The sequence below is a fragment of the Falco rusticolus genome, chromosome 5 (genome assembly GCF_015220075.1).
Source record: "Falco rusticolus isolate bFalRus1 chromosome 5, bFalRus1.pri, whole genome shotgun sequence".
Lineage (NCBI taxonomy): Eukaryota > Metazoa > Chordata > Aves > Falconiformes > Falconidae > Falco > Falco rusticolus.
This window is the reverse complement of record NC_051191.1, coordinates 19,008,307-19,027,163: the sequence shown is the minus strand read 5'-3', so window position 1 is coordinate 19,027,163 and position 18,857 is coordinate 19,008,307. Positions and strand designations below refer to the sequence as shown.

The 18,857-nt window shown below is 36.4% G+C and overlaps 1 protein-coding gene across 3 annotated transcripts in view; it reads left to right on the top strand.

Moving 5' to 3' along the window:
- The window catches only part of HGF (hepatocyte growth factor), a 60,802-nt gene extending 47,101 nt beyond the window's left edge, over positions 1 to 13,701 (top strand). For 2 of the 3 annotated variants that reach the window (XM_037389466.1, XM_037389465.1), the window contains exons 12-18: positions 388 to 426; positions 900 to 996; positions 3,722 to 3,796; positions 4,387 to 4,533; positions 5,248 to 5,354; positions 7,236 to 7,381; positions 9,575 to 13,701. In XM_037389466.1, the coding sequence (XP_037245363.1) occupies positions 388 to 426; positions 900 to 996; positions 3,722 to 3,796; positions 4,387 to 4,533; positions 5,248 to 5,354; positions 7,236 to 7,381; positions 9,575 to 9,745 (782 nt within the window). In that variant the 3' untranslated portion in view covers positions 9,746 to 13,701. Of the gene's footprint in view, positions 1 to 387; positions 427 to 899; positions 997 to 3,721; positions 3,797 to 4,386; positions 4,534 to 5,247; positions 5,419 to 7,235; positions 7,382 to 9,574 lie in introns of those variants that run through there. The other variant, XM_037389467.1, reaches the window with a different exon arrangement.
- Positions 13,702 to 18,857: the final 5,156 nt, after the last annotated feature.

The following is an 18,857-nucleotide window of genomic DNA, read 5'->3' as shown; positions in this document are numbered from 1 at the left end:
TCTGACTTGGATTTAATCACAACTTCTACATTTCCTGAAAGCTTATAGAAAAGTCACAACTTAATTTTTCAGCATTTGCTTATTTGAACATTTAAATTGAACATGATAGATAGCCTAATGTATTCAGGATTGAGACAAGGAAAAAAAAAATGCTTGAAACTACTGTTGCAAAATGTTTAATTCTTACTTCATTCTATTGGAATGAGATTCTGCCTTCTTGTTAATCCTTACCGAACTGTGCTTCTGCAGACTTAAAGAAATCATTGAAGTTTAAAACTTTAAGAACTATTAAAATTAACAATATGCCATTTGCTGTTTATCTTTACTCCATTCAATTTTTAGATGCATTTTAATTTTGTATTATGGCTATTTCATGTGTCTGCCTAGGTGAAGGTGATACAACTCCTACTACAACCAGCTTGGATGGTAAGTAATTTTGCAGATGTACTCTGCAGTGCATGTATTCTATCTTTTCAGACTACCCATTTCTTTCCAACTGAGAAACAAAAGAAAGATTAGTTAAAGATACAAAAAAAATATACAGCTTGGGAAAAAATATTTTTACAATAGGAAAATGTAGAATAGCTTTACTATACTCTTTTTATCTATTCTCACTGTCTTGTCTGCCAGTGGTGAATTATAATGATTTTCAATGTATATTATAGCTATGTAAATCTCTGAAAAATCTATTTAAATATATATCTTTTATATTCTCTATGAATATTTATATAGACTCATCCGGGTTCACTGAAGTAGTTTTGATGCTCTAGAAATATATTTCATTAGTGCAGGAAAGTTAATCTGTAATAAATTTTGACCTTCTTGTGGTCCTTATGTGCAACTGTACAGGTTTCCTACCGCTGTTTTTAGTAAAATGTGATCTCTGGACCTGCTTTCAGATACTGTCATTCCTTGTGCCTCAACAAAACATTTGAGAGTTGTAAATGGAATCCCAACACAAACTAACGAAGGATGGGTGGTTAGTTTGACATACAGGTAAATATCAGTTTGATTAGAAAGAAAAAACATCTATTAGGATACTTGTTTTGCAACTGTAGAAAATATTGACCATAATGAGAATACTTCTAAATTGCAGTTAAATTATGTGAAAGCAGAACACCGGCATTCCTGTAACATCAGGCAATTTCATAGAATTCACTCCATCAGTTAAATATATTTCATTATCAAAAACTTATGGGCTTGTAAAGCATTCATAGAATTCTGCACTTTTGATTAGCTACTGCAGACCTTTTCATAAGATTGGCTTAGCATCCAGCATTCAACTGTTTATTTTAGAGACTGTTACCAAAAAAAAAAAAAAAAAGTTTCATATCAATATTTTCACTTTAACAGCAGTGCATTTAGTTGTGAAGTGTTGGCTTCAGAATTTATACCCATGTCAAATTTAGCTGTCTTGTTATATCATTGCATGCAATTAAAATTTATTCTGTATTAAAAAACTAAGCAGTATCTATAAGGAAATCTTTTTCATTCTGTAAAACAAGACCCTAACATATACAGCTGGAAATGTGTATTACGTTATGGTAGATCTTACTTTGCTACTGTGTAAAAGCCAGAACACGGAATTACTGTTTCCTGCATTCATTACTCTGGTTCATAACTCATCAGCTGGAAGTGTGAATCATTAATGTATAACAGGAGATACATCGCTTGCGTCTTCTATCATGGAAAAAACCCCAAACCCACGTCTTTTTTGTCTGCTGGTACAGACTGAAGTACAGCTCATTTCCATTAGCTTACAATTTGTCATTTCTTCTTAAACCATGTTGCAAAATAGGTTTTAAATGAAAAAATGGAGTAAAGGAAAAGGTAAACCCCCTATTTCCTACATTGCTTTATTGTTAGAGAAATTTGAGAGGCCCTTCCCATCTCTGGTAATCTTTGCATTTCATAAGATCTGATCCAATCAGAACTAGACCTTTCTGGAAGTGTAGTAGATAGTCCAGAAAGACATTTCTAGAGGCACATCACTCTGTTCCTAGACTAAACGACCAGAGACATGGGCTGAATCACTCTCTGGAAAAGTTGATCTTTGCACTGTTTTTAAAGCAGCCGTGATATTTGAGGAACTTTTAGACAGGTAAGGTGCATCCAGTCTGGGTGCCTAAAAAGTTAAATAGCTAATGTTAAGGTAGTTGAACCTTTATTTTGTGCTGTGCAACAAAATTCCATTAAGTAGATGAGTGCTTAAATAAGTTCAGATTCTTTTACAAAAACGGGATTCCTGGAATACTCCAGCCGCAAAATATATTTTTAAACATTCCATGTGGGCATAAAAATGTAGTTTTGTTTGGTGTTGTTACCAAGGAAGCAAACAGAATGTTGTCTGAAAAAAGTATCTTTATAACTTCAGGACTTTCTACGAAAAACTAACTGTACACCTCAAAATGAAATTGCCATGTCTGAATGGTAAAGGCTGAGTGATACTTAGAAACTTGTCCTCATATTTGGCAACCAAGGCCCACCTCTAAATTTTAAATTAATCAATGACATATTTTCTTACATATCTGATCCAGATTCTGTTATCAGGTATATTTAAACATATTTGGATGAATTTCATCTATTTCATGGAATCAGCTCTGGATTTGTCCCACATTTAAGTAAGAAGCTTAATCTTCCTATGTGTACTAGCCAATCTTCTAAAGCAGATGATGCAATCTTGTAAATTCCTTTTGATAATTAGTGATGTAAACATAACATAGAAGAACACATTTGTACTCCTGATTGTGACATTTTTATAATAAAACTGGGCACAATCTATATTTTAAGAAGAACCCAGCCTTTTGGCTCAGATGTTTTGTTCCTCAATCAAAATACAATTAAAAAAAAAAAAAAAAAAAAAAAAAAAAAAAAAAAAGAGGCAAGCATCTGTGTTATTCTGCTGTCTTTGAACTCCATATAGAGTCTGGGCTCCTTCCAGCAGTTCTTTGCAAAGCTTTCAACATTTGTGTGATTTGAATTTATAAATTGTGAGATTTTAAGCTTTTCCCAAATTGCTGACAATTCTGATTCACTTTCCAAAGAGCTGCAGAAAATAAATGTGATTTTGGAGGCACAAAGAAGGAAACTAATTAATCTGCATTCCACAGACATCTTTATTTTTGAAAGAACTGTCATGCTTAATTGCTTTAATTTTACTTGATATATTATGCTTCAGGTTTTCTATAATCACATGTAGGATGTCATACATTGCAGATTGTTTCCAACTGAAGTATGTGGGGATAGAAATCTCATAAGGTTTGTAATCAAATAGGAACTCTCCACCTTGAGGTCAATGCTCTGACTAATACCTACATGAATAATGACCAAATGTTGTTTACATCTGGTGTCAGTTTGGGGACTTGCTTGAATGTTCCTATTACAAAGAATTAGCTTGCCTTTTTTTTTTTTTTTTAATTAGGCGTCTTGTTACAAATTCAGCTTTGCAACCACTAAATGAACAGAATAACTGAATTTCTCTTTCCTCCTAGTTTTTATACATTGGAGTAAATCTCTGCAAACTTGTGTTACTATAAGCCTTGAAACTGTAGAGCAAAGGGACAGAGACATGTTTTCACAGGCTGTCAGTCAGCCACTTTTCACTAGCAAAAATACATGGGGAGCGAAAGTACTCTTTAAACTTTTTGACTACATAAAGACTAATACTATTATATTTTTTTAAAATGTTTTTTCCTTATTTTTCTTTCCCCCCCCTACCCAGGAATAAGCATATCTGTGGAGGTACTTTGATAAAGGAAGAATGGGTTCTAACAGCGAGGCAGTGTTTCCCTTCTCGGTACAGTAGCCTGTAGTTTTGCAATATTGAAATACATCTATTTTCAGGAACTTATCAACACAATAATTCTTTAACTTAAATGTAGCAGTTTTCCCTCCTGTTTGGCTTTAACATTGTTTTTCTGATATAAAAGTCCTGTGGGACCTTGATATTTTCTGTTAGCATTGTTGTCAATCTCAAAGTCCTCTGGCTATTTTTACATAGAAGTATATTTTCCAAGTGTGATGGTTAGACAACTGACTCTTTATAAAAATAATCGCATGCTTCTGCTTAACTGGACAGAATAAAATAGAAAACTTGGACAACTCTCAAAAAGTTCAAAGGTTCATACTGTTTAAGGATTTAATTGTTTGTATACTATTAGGAAAAAAAATAGATTTTAGTAACAGTTAAAGATAAAATTGTGTAGTGGCTTCGGACCAAAAACTTACAACTGAGCATGTTGATTTTGGAATAGCAGTTGGCAGCATAATGCCATTTCTGGTGAAGAGTATTAGTTAAGATCTTCTAGCATATTCATATTAAGCAGAGGTTTTTGAGTTATTTTATTATACACTCAGTAAAATCCTAACCAACTTTGCCTCATTTAGGTACAAAGATTTGAAAGACTACAAAGCCTGGCTTGGAGTCCACAATATCAAAGGAAAGGGAGAGGAAAAGCACAGACAAATTCTGAATATCTCCCAGTTGGTATATGGCCCCACAGGGTCAGATTTGGTCTTACTGAAACTTAGCAGGTTAGTAGATATTATGAATTTCAGAACTTTCAAGTGACGAATGAGACTCTTCCTGAGTAAGTTTTGCAAATTGAGTTCTCTACTATGTCTGATACTGCAGATGATGTCTCCATGGGGTAAACTTTGAATTGAAAGAACTTTTACTTGATATATGCAGAAATTCAAGTTCATCTTCTTTCCTAAGAAAAGAGACGTTACTTCTGAAAAAAATTGTGCCTACGTTTTTTTTTTCCTGATTACCGAATTTAGGTTTGTTGGGAGTTGTTGTTTTTTTTTTTAGTGTTGGGTTTGTGTTTTTAAAAAACAACCAACCAACTAACCCACATTGACAAGTATATTGTTTTAATTTATAGAATAAGCATCAGATTGTAACTGAGATCCTTGTGTATATATGAGCTTTCAAACTTTCTCCATATTAGCAAAACTATATATTCAAATGAAATGCCATCATTACTTATTTCTAAGATGAAAACCCAATTAAAGAGCATAAAAGCGGTGACAGCATTTCAAGAAATCTTTTGACAGTTAACAGCTGTAGCAAAAAAAAAAAAAGGTAGAAAAATCCGTCATATTCTTCAAAGATGGAAAAAAAAGGAAAAAATTGGCACAGTTTCTAATTGCTGTGGTCTATAATAGACTTAACGTCATTTTTAAGATACATTTTAGAATGTTAAGTAAAATCCACTATATCTATTATTTGTTTTCTCTTTTCAGACCTGCCATATTGACAAATTTTGTAGAAATAATCCGATTGCCCATTTCTGGATGTACCATTCCAGAGAAGACCAGCTGCAGTGTTTATGGATGGGGATACACTGGATGTAAGAAACTATTTTTAAAAACTAAATGAATACGTTGACAGCTTACTTCCTCTTGTCATTATAGGTGAGGCTGCTGGTATTGCCTGATGCCACGGTTGTCCAACACTTTTTGTTATGAAATACGGTTTCAAATTTTTTTCTAATTTTGTAAATCTTTGAGCATTTTATCTAAGATCATTTAATATGAAATATTTTCTGCTAGTGCATCTTTTTTTGTTTGTTTGTTTGTTTGTTCCAGTGATAGACAAAATGATTCAAGCATTACAAAGAATGAACTAGAGAAAAATATTGTTCTACATGTTTAAAAAGTATGGCAGAAATGGTTTGTAGAGTTCTAACCCCGTTTTGAAAAAAATTCCTATCCATCTACTTGAGCTGTCTCTTTCTGTATTCCAAAGTAGGCTGCTCTGTGGAAAAACTAATATGGAATCATGTAATCAAAGACATAATTAACAGACACAAATGTGGTGAACTAAGGATGCAGAGGCAGCCCTATGTCTGGCATTTCCTAACTTTTGAGTACTTGACTTTACAACCTTACTAATGTTTGCTAAACACAGTTTTTGTGTGAAGTAAATAAAAGTATGTGGGAGAACAGACATTTATTTAGTCTGGTAAATACTGTATCTGGCTAATTATGTGTTGATGATAAAGTTAATAGCTGCCAGTTGACAATAATTACTCCAATAATGACTATGCTCAAATGTCATTTTGCCACAGACCCTGAGTAAGCAGCAGCAACATACTCACACTGCCCTGGAAGCAGAGCAGAAACTAAACTGTAATTCTGAGGCTCTCTTCCTTGTAACCATTACTCTGCATTTCTTTGTGAGTGGCAAATAAACTGTACCAGCCCTGTCCCAGATGACTGCCTTTGATGTTCCCAGCATGGCCATATTAGCCACCCTCCGGGGGGGCGATGGCTGTCTAGGGGACAGGGAAGTTGGGCTGGAACATGGTGCAGTATCAGAGGAAAGCTTAGCTTAAGAGAACTGATAAGGAATTTCCAATGTGGTGGAGTTATGTAATACAGTATGTATTTAAAATCTGTCACCCAAGGACTTCGTACTATATTTTATGTACTACTTATAATGCTCACAGCGTCCTGGTCAGGGAAGGAAGAAGTGTTACATCTATTTTTTTCAAGAAAATAGGATAATAAGCCAGTGAAGGGCAAGCCTGGCATGTTCTTTTGATGGCTGGACAGGGAACAGGCAGATCCAGGCCCTTTATTTATCTTTGCTGCTTGTACAGACTTGTCTTCGACGTGTAGAACAAGAGTAAGCTCCACAGGGCTCCTGCTTCCTGACCTTCACACTGATGAATGGAGATTGCACAAGGCTGTGGGTCTGCCCTTGCAGGCACAAAGTCATTCAGTGTAGCTGAGCCAGCACAGAATGAGAAAAACTCTGCTCTGCTACAGTGTTTTTCAAGTCACACGTCCTTCCCTAGGCCATGGCAGGCACTGTTGCACATTAACTCATGTTTAAGGCAGGGAGCAAAATCCTTGCTCTGCTAATGGGAGTAACAATATTCCCAGGCTCACTTTTCCAATTTCTGTGGTGTAACAGGGCAAGCTGGTGGTGAACTGTAGAGTAAATCCAGTTCCCTACCCCCTTCTTCTAATACAAAAAACTTCTCCAGATCTTGTCGGAGAGCTGAACAGACATGCACACCAAACAAATTTCTTGAAAATCTCATTTGTAGCAAATATAAGAAATCCAAAAGGCAAATGCATGGTAACAGTGAGGATGGACAAAAATGTGAGTATTGGAGAGAAAGTGCAACAACTGAAGTGCCATAAGTTTATCCAGACTGTATCTTCAATTATTTTTATTCCCCTAAAGCAAAATAATGTTTTCGTTCACTTTTCAATCCTAGTAATGAACTATGATGGCCTTCTCCGGGTAGCAAACCTGTTTATTTTGGGAAATGAGAAATGCAACCAATATCTCAAAGGCAAGATCACTGTGAATGAGTCAGAAATCTGTGCTGTGGCTGAAACCATTGGTGCTGGACCTTGTGAGGTAAATATTACAGTTCTTAGTTCATTCTTAGGAGCCATCAGCCTGTCTATTTCTTTCCCAGAAAAAATAAATAATAGAGTTTTTTATAATTATTCTCTTTGCATTGAAGATGTACATAATAAAATATTTTAGTCTTTTGCATTGGAAAACAATTTGTGTTTCTAGTGATCTATTTTCTTCCAGAATGCAGGAAGAGGTTCCTTTGCTCCAGTTCAGTTTCACCATACCACCACACCAGTAAGGGATTTACATGAATGTTAAATATATTCATAAGACTAAACATTTTGCTAGAGTGGGACAAATTTTTGTTCTGTATGATAAGGGTTAAAGTGGACTGTGTGCTAACAACAGCAGTTTATTTTGAGTAGAAAGCAAAGGCTGGAGCAAATTTAACTACTTAGGTGAAAATTTGCATGCAAAATACAAAAAAGACTGCTCGACAGAGTTGATAAAGTTATGAAGGAAAGAGAAAGATCCAAAAACATACTGAGGTTCAGTGTTAGTCAGAAGGCTGAACCATTTGATATCTCTAATCAGGCCTGAGCAACATGTTAGTGAGGACAGAAGAACTGCTTCAATGAAACTATAGTTTCATACATTTGTTTTGCTTGGGGCTAATTTTGACGATGGAGAAAAGATATCTGAGGAGAAGTTCTGTAAATCATTTATTACAGGAAGATATATTTTTTTGCATGGAAAATCTACCTGATGAGATGAGGTGATGTCTAGAAGGAGGATAGTTGTGAACATTATTATGCATTAAATACCTGGAGTAGAAAAAATGATTTCTTTATGCCAATGTTAACCAAGTAGTGAAAATTTCCCTACCCAAGAGTACTACCTAACCATGGGGAAATGAAGTCTTCATCAGGCTGAGGCCTTTTCCATTTATTATTAATATTCCACAGGATTATTTTGTTATTGCAAAATATTTTCTTGAAATAAAATATTTAATCATAAATGAGCTCTTAGATGTGTTGAGGCTTACAAATGAAACATCTGCATGGAAGTCTGCTGGGAATCCTGCACTTTGTTTTCCTCTGCAAGAAGAAATGGACTGAATTAATATTAGCAATCAGTCTTAATCACTGCATGGTTTCCTGCTCCCTGAGTTCCCCTTTGAAGCTTCTTTCCTCAGCAGAGAACAGGCAGAGAAACAAAATCAGATTGGCAGGTGAAACTTCGCTCCTGAATGTGTTTTTTGAGCTGCTCTGATGGTACTGACATAGTTCATTGTTCAAGTGGGAACTAATCTGCAGCCACTCAGAACAAAAACCCCAAACCAAATAAAGGTCAAGCATTGTTATTTCTCTGGTGATCCAGAGAAAATACAATGCTAATTGTCAGCTTTTATTTTTTGAAACAGTGTCTCATTATCTGATATGAACATTTACTGTCTAGTTTCACATCCAGTTTGCCAGGTTCAGTATAAGTTTTACCTGGGTAAAACCCCCAGCATTTACATCCAAGTGCCAAATCTGTGTGAATCTATCTAAATTACTGTTTCAATCTAGTTTAAACTGAATGTACTTTAGTGCTAAACAAGACCCTGATCTGAGTCGGCCATACTCCAAATTTTCACCAAATATATATACTAGTGCATAGATGTCTCCTTCACTCAGAATAATGAAAAAGAGTAACAAGTTATGTCTGAAAATTGTGTCTACAAAATATTACCCTTTATTATGATTGGGATTCCCCACACACACCTGCCTATTTGTGACCAATAGATTCTCATCCTGGGGCCTTGCAAGATGATTGAATGACAGAGAGATATTAATCTGGCTCTGTCAGCAGTCTGATGCAAAGCCTGTTATTATAACAGAGATGTTTATGAGTCAACACACTTTCAGCTCATCTGGTTTACATGCACATTGAAAAATGTTATGCTCGCAGGTAGCTGAAAAAGGAGAGTAGGATCTGGTAGTGAAATCACTAGAATTACATCTAAAGATGGATCGCAGGGTTTAGTTTGCCAGGAAAGCAACCAAAGGTCAAAGGCCAACGTGCCATTAGTTCTCGTAAATTCAGGTTGTGAAAAACATATTGGAAGTTGGGTTTTGTTCTATGGCAAGAATAACTATTGCCTGTTCATTAAGCTAGGTCATCCACTAAAGAAACCAGTTGGTGAGAGACAGGTGGGAGCTGTGTCTTCAAGCATTTTGAGAAGTGACGCTCTTTATTTTTTTCTAGAGAGATTATGGGGGTCCCTTGGTTTGCGAACAAAACAGGCTCAAGATAGTAGTTGGTGTCATTGTTCCTGGCCGTGGATGTGCCATTCGAAATCGTCCTGGAATTTTTGTACGGGTCTCATATTATTCCCGGTGGATACACAAGATTATGATGACCTACAGAAAACCCTGAAAAACTCATCAACTTCCACTCAAAGAAAAATTTTGGACACCATGGAATTAATGTGTAATGTAAAGATCAACAGTTTTTTTACTACTTGATAGTCACATTTGTTGAATTTCTTTTAATATTTATGGGTGTTTTTTGGTGTTTTTGTCTACCAGTGTTGTTTTATAATTGTTGGAGTGACTTACAGTATATGCAAGTATGGTGACATATCTCCTGAAGATACTTGAATGGGTAAACAATTTTGCGAAGATATTATTACTGGATGATAAATGGTTTTATAGAAATAAATCATATGACCTCTTTAATGCTGCTCTTCAGATTATCTTAGAAGGAGAAAAAAATTGCGGTTTTATTTAATACATCTAATTCTTTCTGTGAGCCATATATTTCTCTTCATATAAGATGAAAGACCAACTGAGAGAAATATGCATCTGTTAAGGACAGCACATGTGATTATAGTTCTCTTCCCCCCCTTATAGAGGTCAAAGATTTCAATATTTCATTTAAAATAATCTCTTTAGAAATTAATATTTTAATTATTGATGGACTCTGACAAGTCTGTCATAAGCAGATTTCTCATCAAATTCAATATCAATACCTTTTACACAGTGCTTATATACTAGTTCTGTACTTGATTCCTTCAGGATATATGTGGTCCCCTAACGGATATCTCAAAAACCCTTTCGGATATCTCAAAAACCCTTTCGGATGAGGGAAGAGACACAGAAGTGGGTTGGTTAGCAAACTATCAATCATTTGTTTGAAGTTAGATCCAGAAATATCTGTGAATTTATAATGCTGAAGAGAGTATTTCATGCAGTTTGAAAAATTAATCCTAATGAGTTCCTGTCAGACTTTGGCATTTAAAAGAAATTTCAATCAAATATGTCCAAATCTTTCTCAAAAGAGAAGTGTTCAAAGTTCAGTTGGTTCTAGTTATTTCATGAAACTCTGTATTTACAGCAGGAAAAAGAATAGGTGAATCTGGCGCCTGGCTGAGAGACTTAATACTGGGAAAAGTAAGTTATACATTAATAGTCTTTCAGAGACTTCAGATCTTTGATAAAACCTTACCTAGATTTAGACAAAATTATATCTTTTGTATAATTCCTTTCAGGGTAGTAAAATTATTGCAAAGATTTATATGATCTTGTATGCAATATGGAAAACATCACCAATAGTTTAATAGCTTGTGTTTCTTGTATTTAGAACCATCATTTTTCCTTTATGTTGACTGGAAAAGGGAGCAAATAATCAGCATCTATGACAAGCGCTTGTTCTCCTTTAGGCATTTAGTTGTATGGCTGGGAGTATTATACAAATATGTTGTTAGAGGTGGCACCAATTACCCTGTAATTTCTGAAAAATTGATACAACATATATCCAATTATTAGTATTACTACTGTACCTGTAATTGCATAAGTTACTGTTACTTTACTTGTGACTACATAATTGTAAATGTTTCCAGTAGCAAACTGTACGTTATGCATATCATATCTAACTGCATAGCCACTAAGCTGACACCATGGTGTAGACATATAAAAGGACATTTCATTCAGAAGACGCAGGGTTGAATTCTGCCCTGGCAGAAAGTAACCACTTCAGGGGAGCTGTCTTGGGAGGCAGCCCTCATGCTGACTCGCCAAATTATTTTCCTCAGCAGTGCACTTGACTTCAGTGGGACTCAAATATGCTTACATATCCTGGTGAACTGGGATGTGTTTCAGGCCATGCTTAAGTGGCTTGGCTTGGTGAGATTTGTTTCAAGCATCCAGCAGATTCTACTGGCACATAGGAAGACGTCTTCCAGCAAGCAGAGCTTCTGAAACCCCTCCTGATGTAAATAGTCTCTTTGGACAGGATGCAACTTCTCTGTACAGCAGAACTGAGGCTGTGGATGCTACACAGATAGTCTGTCTCGACCTATTCTGGCTGCCTCTGAAGGCTTCATGCTCCTTTTGAGCTCTCTTACTTACCAGGCCTAAAGAGGGCAGGATTTAGCCTGTTGTATTTACAGTTAATTATTGCCATGTATGTGAAGAGTGTATTCTTACTAAGTATATACTGACCATATCTTACTGAAAGGATTAACTTTTTAAGAAAGACTTTTAAAAAACTCCAAGTGAGTTTTGTTTTCAGTCACAAGTAGAATGTGGATAAAACATGTAATTCCATGTTCACTCTTTGTATTCTAAGAATTGTTACGTGCTTACTGTATTATATTTGCAGGCATTTTGTTATGTCTTGTCTAAAAAAAATCAAATCCTAAAATATTTTAGTTAAAAGCTTCTGCTGTGCAGAAGACTGTGATTTTTATATATATATATACACATATATATATATATATGATAAAAATACTGTTTTTTGTTAGACAACGTGTAAGGATTTTTACCTGTTTGTTCTGGGCAGCGCCTCAGTAAAATAAATTGTACAGAGTTGATGCTCCAGAACTTAACATGTTTGTATGCACTTGCTTATCAGGTGCCCTTGCCCTCCCTATCTCAGTATGGAGGGCATGCGAGACTCTGAAGAGCAAGGGAAGAGAAGAATAATGATATGTGGTAATGAATTTGTACTTCATTTATTCCTGTGAATATTTCTTGTTGGTACCAATGGTACCGTACCAGGCAACTGTTATAACTACAGGATTCTCTTAAGAAAGGACACTCTATAGATATTTTTTCACTGCTCTAATATTTTTGTCTCTGTAATAACAAGAGAACATAAACTAGTGCCCATCTAAATTGCTGGAAAGCCTCTAACTAACTTCAGTAGGATCTGGACTTTACTTTGTAGATGTGATTTTATTCATATTAGAATTGAAGGGTACAGAACTTAAATTCTTATCTAAGGACATTCTTAAAAGTCCATTGAATTTCATCTTCATTTTCCTTGCTGTAACTAATCCTTGGTCTCTGAAAAGTGTTGTAACTGGATATAAAAGTTTGGAATTAAAACCTAAGAGCTGATTTTGTGCTACTGAAGTTAGTTTGACTTAATTACTGATTTTCTTTGGGCATTGGAACTAGCTGACACTTCCTCCTTTCATTAATGAAAACAAATTTCCCTTAAAAAAAAGTTTTGTCCCTCTATCTCTTTTTCTTTTATAAACCTCATGACCCTCAGAGAAACTGTAGCTCTCATTGGGAATGTACTGGTCTAGATTTTTGCTGCTACTGCTGAAATCTTTTTCTCTAGTTTAAGATTAAAATTCTCTGAGGCGTTCTGCAAACTCTTGCTGCAGGTAATGCCAATATACTTGACAGAGCTACTCACTTGAGTTAGAGCTTTTCAGATGAAGGTCCAAATATATCTCTGAGGGTCAAAATCTACTCAGGCAAAATGTCCCTTGAAATCAGTGAATGTGATTGTCAAAAGAGCGGGGGCTGAAAGTTGCTCAGTGCTTTTCCCTATGGCTGTGCACTGAACTACATACATGCTTGTACACTGAAAAGCACATAGATTCTCAACTCCAAGACAACTGCAACAGGAGGTGAGGCTTTATCGCCACCCTTCTGGAAGGCTGGTTGTAAACTCATTGACCCCCATGGAAACTGTATGAAACCTATTGCATTGGTTGTTTAGCCTTGTTTCTTTATCAATTATTTTCTTCCTCCCTCATGTGCACTGGTATATTATTGTTTTATAAATGTTGGGGCTGCTGGCAGGAACTAACATGGCTTTTCACCCTAAAATTTTACAGTGTTCCTTTTTAAACATACACTTGGGCATTTACGTATCATGTTTCCTTGCATGGGATCTAACTTCAGGGAGCTGCCTGTGGAATTCAGTGTATGATAAGAGTATTTTTTCATATTTATGTGGGAAAAATAATGCTCCTACTAAATTCAACTACCTGAATGCCTAATGAAAAGGGAACACTGTGGTTATAACTTGTATTAAAAATCTTCTGTAATTAACGGCCTCTTCATTAGTTAATAAAGTTGGTATTTTTGTAACCTTGTTTACTCTTATTATTCTTAATAAAGTATTTTATAAAAAACAACAAATTAATTAGCATTATCTTTCTTATTTAAAGAAGGTTTGGAACTCCATTGCTAGGCTCCCAATTCTAATTTCAATTAGAGATTTTAGTGTGCAGAGTAAGGAGGACTGGTACTTTAAAGATCTTCATGTGTCCAAAAGCAGAGTGGCACATAAAATGGAAAATACATCCAATTCCATTCTGTGATCCTGCCAAGTCTCCCCAAGACCTTCCTGGTGGGATTCTGCACTGAGAATGGCCTAAGCATATTACAGAGAGAATATATTTGCGGTGAAAAGTATGTGCTTGACTTAACATGAATATTTACCAAGAGGTTTGTAGTTCCTAAAAATTTCTGTCTGAGAAGCCTGGAATTTTAACTATTTCTCATAATATACTTTACACTTCAGGGAAGGGCTCTTCTCACTGTATTACATAGTACTAGTGACAGTTCAAAAGATGATGCAAAGGAGACTAATAACTTGCACAAACCTAGGTGCTGCTGCTGCACTTAATATCAAAACCAGCCAGCAGCAATAGCTAGCAAAAAAGGAAACAAGCAACACTATTACTAGCCCAACCCATTTAATACCTCTGTCCAGCCAAGTTCTGTCAAGCTCTATAGCGTCATAGCATGCTGGCTCAGTAAGTTCAAACAAGGGACAGTAAGTTCATTACTTCTTTTTCATTATCCAGCTGAAATTTCAAAGTTCTAAGCATTTCTGGTTACACTGCAGTTTTGATGATTTAAACTTATATTTACTAACTACTGCAGCTATATCAACAGTGAATCATTTTTCAAATAAACTCATATGCAGTGTTTGAAGTTTGATTTTGGATTTTCCATGGTAAACATCGCTTTCTTTTTGTTTGCAGTCCAAAAAATGGGATTTTCTAATTGATTCATAGAATCAGTGGATTTTATCAAGAACTCATGAAATCAATGGGAAACTTGCCAATGACTTCAACCATGTAGGAATGCTTCCAAAGTTATAAAAATCTAGAAATAGTCCATATGTCAAAACCATATCTTGCTATAGTTTCACATTCAAAGTGTTAAGGATGTTCAGGTGACCTCTCTACCTCCTGGAAGCCATAAGAATTAACTGTTTGTACAGCACTGTGCACAACAGAGATCTATAAAGTGATATTGCCTTCATATTACATTCTGTCATGGCTTTATCTTTGGTAGTTGCAAGAACACTATAATCTGCAGATGATAAACGATGAAAACCCACATTGATGTTCAGTACTTGCTTTCTGCTCTTTGTTACTTAACAAGCCTCATGTAAACAAAGGAGGCCATTTAGTAGAGTTCAGTTGCATAACTATTCTGCCTTCAAAAGCACCGATTTCTGGACGGCTACAGTTCCAATAAAAAGCACGTGCAATAAATAGGAAATAAAACAGCTGGGAGAGAAAAGGCAAACCATAAAAAGGTTAATACCAAAGTAAGCCCTAAAATGAACTGATAAACCTTTTTTTCATGTTGTCTAAGTTTTTATAATGTAGGATATACGGTGTGAAAAGCTGCAATAGAATAGCTTAATAGCCTTAGCTTTCCTAAAGCTGTTTCACTCTGGTTCAGAACACTTGGGAAAGTGCAATGATTTCTCCATATGGTCACAGAAGATGTAGTGCAAATTGTGCTTCTGTGCCTGAGGACCTGATACTACTTGCATTGAAATTACTGTCAAAACTCCATCTAGGGCTAATGGGTAGGTCCTAAATCCTCCTTCTGAACCCCATGGACCTTGTCATGGAACTGTTTCAGATCCTGACTTAAGCACTCAGGGCACTTTCCAGACTGGTATGGCATGACAGAGGAGAAAAGCATGTTTTGTTTCACTTCAAACCTGGGCATCAGAGTTCCACTGCAGACTATCAACTTTGCCCAGTCAAAGCATATCTAGTCAGTCTAATTAAGTATAAGGATTAGTCAATTTTCTTACTATTAAAATATTTCTCATTAAAATAATAATAATATTTAAAAAAACATTATGGATGTAGTTACTATTAATGTAGCTTTTATAAAGATAATAATAAATTCCTAAGGGAATTCCTTAGGGAAAAAACTCTACAGTAGAGCAAAAAAACTGTACCACTTCAAAGCCCAAGAGAAGCTGGCATTGCTTGAGATACCTCAGGTTGTGTCTGTATAAGCTAGTGTTGTCCTCAATTATTTGATATATTCTACTGGGAGAAAAAATATATACAGGACAGTGCAATTCATAGCAGCTTACTAAAAATGGGGAAGGAAATACAGCATTAGAGGCACGCATTGGATTAAACAAGGCTAGTGTAACACACAAACAAGGATATAATCCTTCTGTCCATTTGAGAGAAGTTTTACCTTGAGTAACATATGAGTTTATAATGTTTAACCTAATTCAGATTACACTAACTGAAAATTTTCCAGATGGTTTTCTTTCCTCGAGGATTAATGTCAGCATGATACATAGACTGAGCAAATATGCATTTACATCGACATTGCTATTACAAACCATGTCAACAATGGTCTCATGTCTTGGGTGTATATATGCCATCTGCTGTTCAGCCTTGTGTTTAACAGTACTGTAACTTCACATAGCAGTTATAAAACTGCCATCACATAGTTTCTTCGCTCCTTTTTTTTTTTTTTAATTAAATGAAAGCTCAGAAAATTTGCTGTTCACAAGTTCTGGAAGCTTTGCATTAAACATTCACTTGAAAGCCTCAGTTTTCCATTGCTGTGCATCCTTACAAGGCAATTGAGTGCCAGTTATTCCCTAATCCTATAATTTTTTGAAATCTAGATTTCTGTGGGCAAAGTCCCCACATAGCCTTAATTGTTCTTGATGAAAATGTTCAGAATATGTCTCTAAATACCTGTAGGAGGTGAAAACTCATTACAGTCCTGAAATATCCAGATACCAGCCTTTGACTATCCACACTGACCTTCCTAGCTTGCCGTCAAGTACATTAACACAAGGAGAGGAATATGCGAGAAGGCTAGATGGCCTCTGCACATCCCACATCAGTGAGGCTTGACTATATCTGAGGAAGTGCTCTACTGCCCTCTATACCAACCTGTCCATGCATAGCCAGAAGTTTGATGTGACTAAGCACTAAAGTACACAGATTACACATGGACACATAAACAAATGTACACCACACCCACATAAATGCACCTTCACAATGGTGCCTAGTGGACTAATTCAGAACTTCTTGGCCTACACAGATACTTCAGGTAAAGGTTTATAGCCTTGGATTTTCCCTGTCCCTCAGAGCTGTGCTAACTGAAGCACCTTAGTATAGGAACAGGACAGCCCAAGAAGAAAGGTCTTCCTACCAGGATCACTTATCTCACTTTGACCAATAGCCAAGAATAACAAGGGAAAGCTTAGTGGTGACAGCCAGAAGTATGAATTTTTCACATCCTGAATTTGCACATTTGTGATAGCAAACTTCTGTAGTGTAGGCCTGAATTGGGAGGAAAAGTCTTAGGAAATACCTTAGCTCCATTGCCCATGCTCCGGACTAGCTATATCCAAACCAAACAGTTCTGCAGTGATAGCATGTTTACATATTGCCTTTCTGTGCATATGTGTTTATGTGTGCATATACACATGTATCTATTCTGCCTGAAGCAATGTTGAAGCTCTGGCATTGCTGTTTGTTGTCCTGGAAGCAGACCTGATTAGTGTTTGGCCAGCTGTGTACTGGTTTGGACCCATCAGTATAACTATAATCTGAATGTGAAGGACACAAAATTTAGGTATTAAAAAGCTCAGCCTTGGCTCTTCAGCCTTGGCTCTTCAGGTGCTCACACTCTAGGGAATCAATGCTAAGCACCTCATGTACACTACTAATTGAAATGGTGCACAGGCCTTTGAAGACCCTTCTGTATGCTTCCCCCCCCACCCCTCTTTTATTCCACTTTAATTTTGTTAGGTATCACCAGAGGGTGGTCTTAACATTAAAGCTGTCTTAAAAGCAAGTATTTTTTCTGTAGAAACCTGCTTCCTTACTGGAGCTCTTCCTGGGCTGTAATGTTAGTTAATTTGGTTGGGAGTCTCTTCTAAAGTTCTGGAGGGGCTTTTCAGGCTGACTTCTCAGTTTATCTTAGCAAAGACGCCAGGATGTATTTGTAAGCATGGCGTTCTTTAATCCCCTCTGATACCACTTAGTGTTAACAACTGTTTAGTTCATATAACTCCCTAACAATAATCCCTGAGCATGAATTCCTTTAACTTTCTACTGAAGTTTTTAATTTAGCTTTACCTTTCTGCCTGGTTTATACGCGTGCTGGGGGCAGGGGCAGGGGAGCGGGGATAAAAAAGAGAAAAAAAAAAGAAAAAAAAAGAGAAAAAAAGGAAAAAAAAAGGTGGAAAAGGGAACAGGGTGTGTGTGTGTGTGTGTGTGTGGAGTGGGGGAGGCTTTTCAAGTTTTCTTTAGCTGGCCTTTGCATTACTACTACTAAATTTTGCTATCGGTACTTTTTCCCACATCTTACCAACTCCGTCTGCAGGAACATGTCAGTTTTATTGGTATGGTTGACAGAGACCAGGCTGGTTTCCAGCTGAAATCCATTTGTTTTCCCTCCAGTGTGCTTTCTTACCTCCCCAGGCTCCCGCTCTGTGCAGCTTGCTCCAAAGAGGTATTTCACTGCCTATTTGAGTATGGACCGTGCATTCCCTTTCAAAACTGGCAGAAGAGTTCCCTGTCTTTCCCACTCCATGCTGGGGAGGATGGACTTCCCATTTCCCTGACAAATTCTTCAGGAGTGTAATATACTCCTTACCTTTAAAGCAATTTCCAACTAAATGCAAGAAGGAATCTGTGAAGCTGATGTGAGCTTGGGCAGCCAAAACTTACAGGAAGACACCTCACTTGGGCATAAAACAAAAGTTTTGGATGCGCTTCCCTTTATAATATTTAAATATAGTCTTGGAATCCCTGTATTCCTCTGAATGGTTATTTCACACACTTAAGAGTTTGCGAATTCCTTTCTTGGCTTGAACGTGGTGAGGCAGTGGTGTTTGCACAGGCTGCAGCACAGCGCGATCCAAGGGACTCCTCAATACTGATGACAGACAAGGACTCTGATTCTTTTTCTTCTCTGCTGGGTTTTCTTGCTTATTTTCTTGT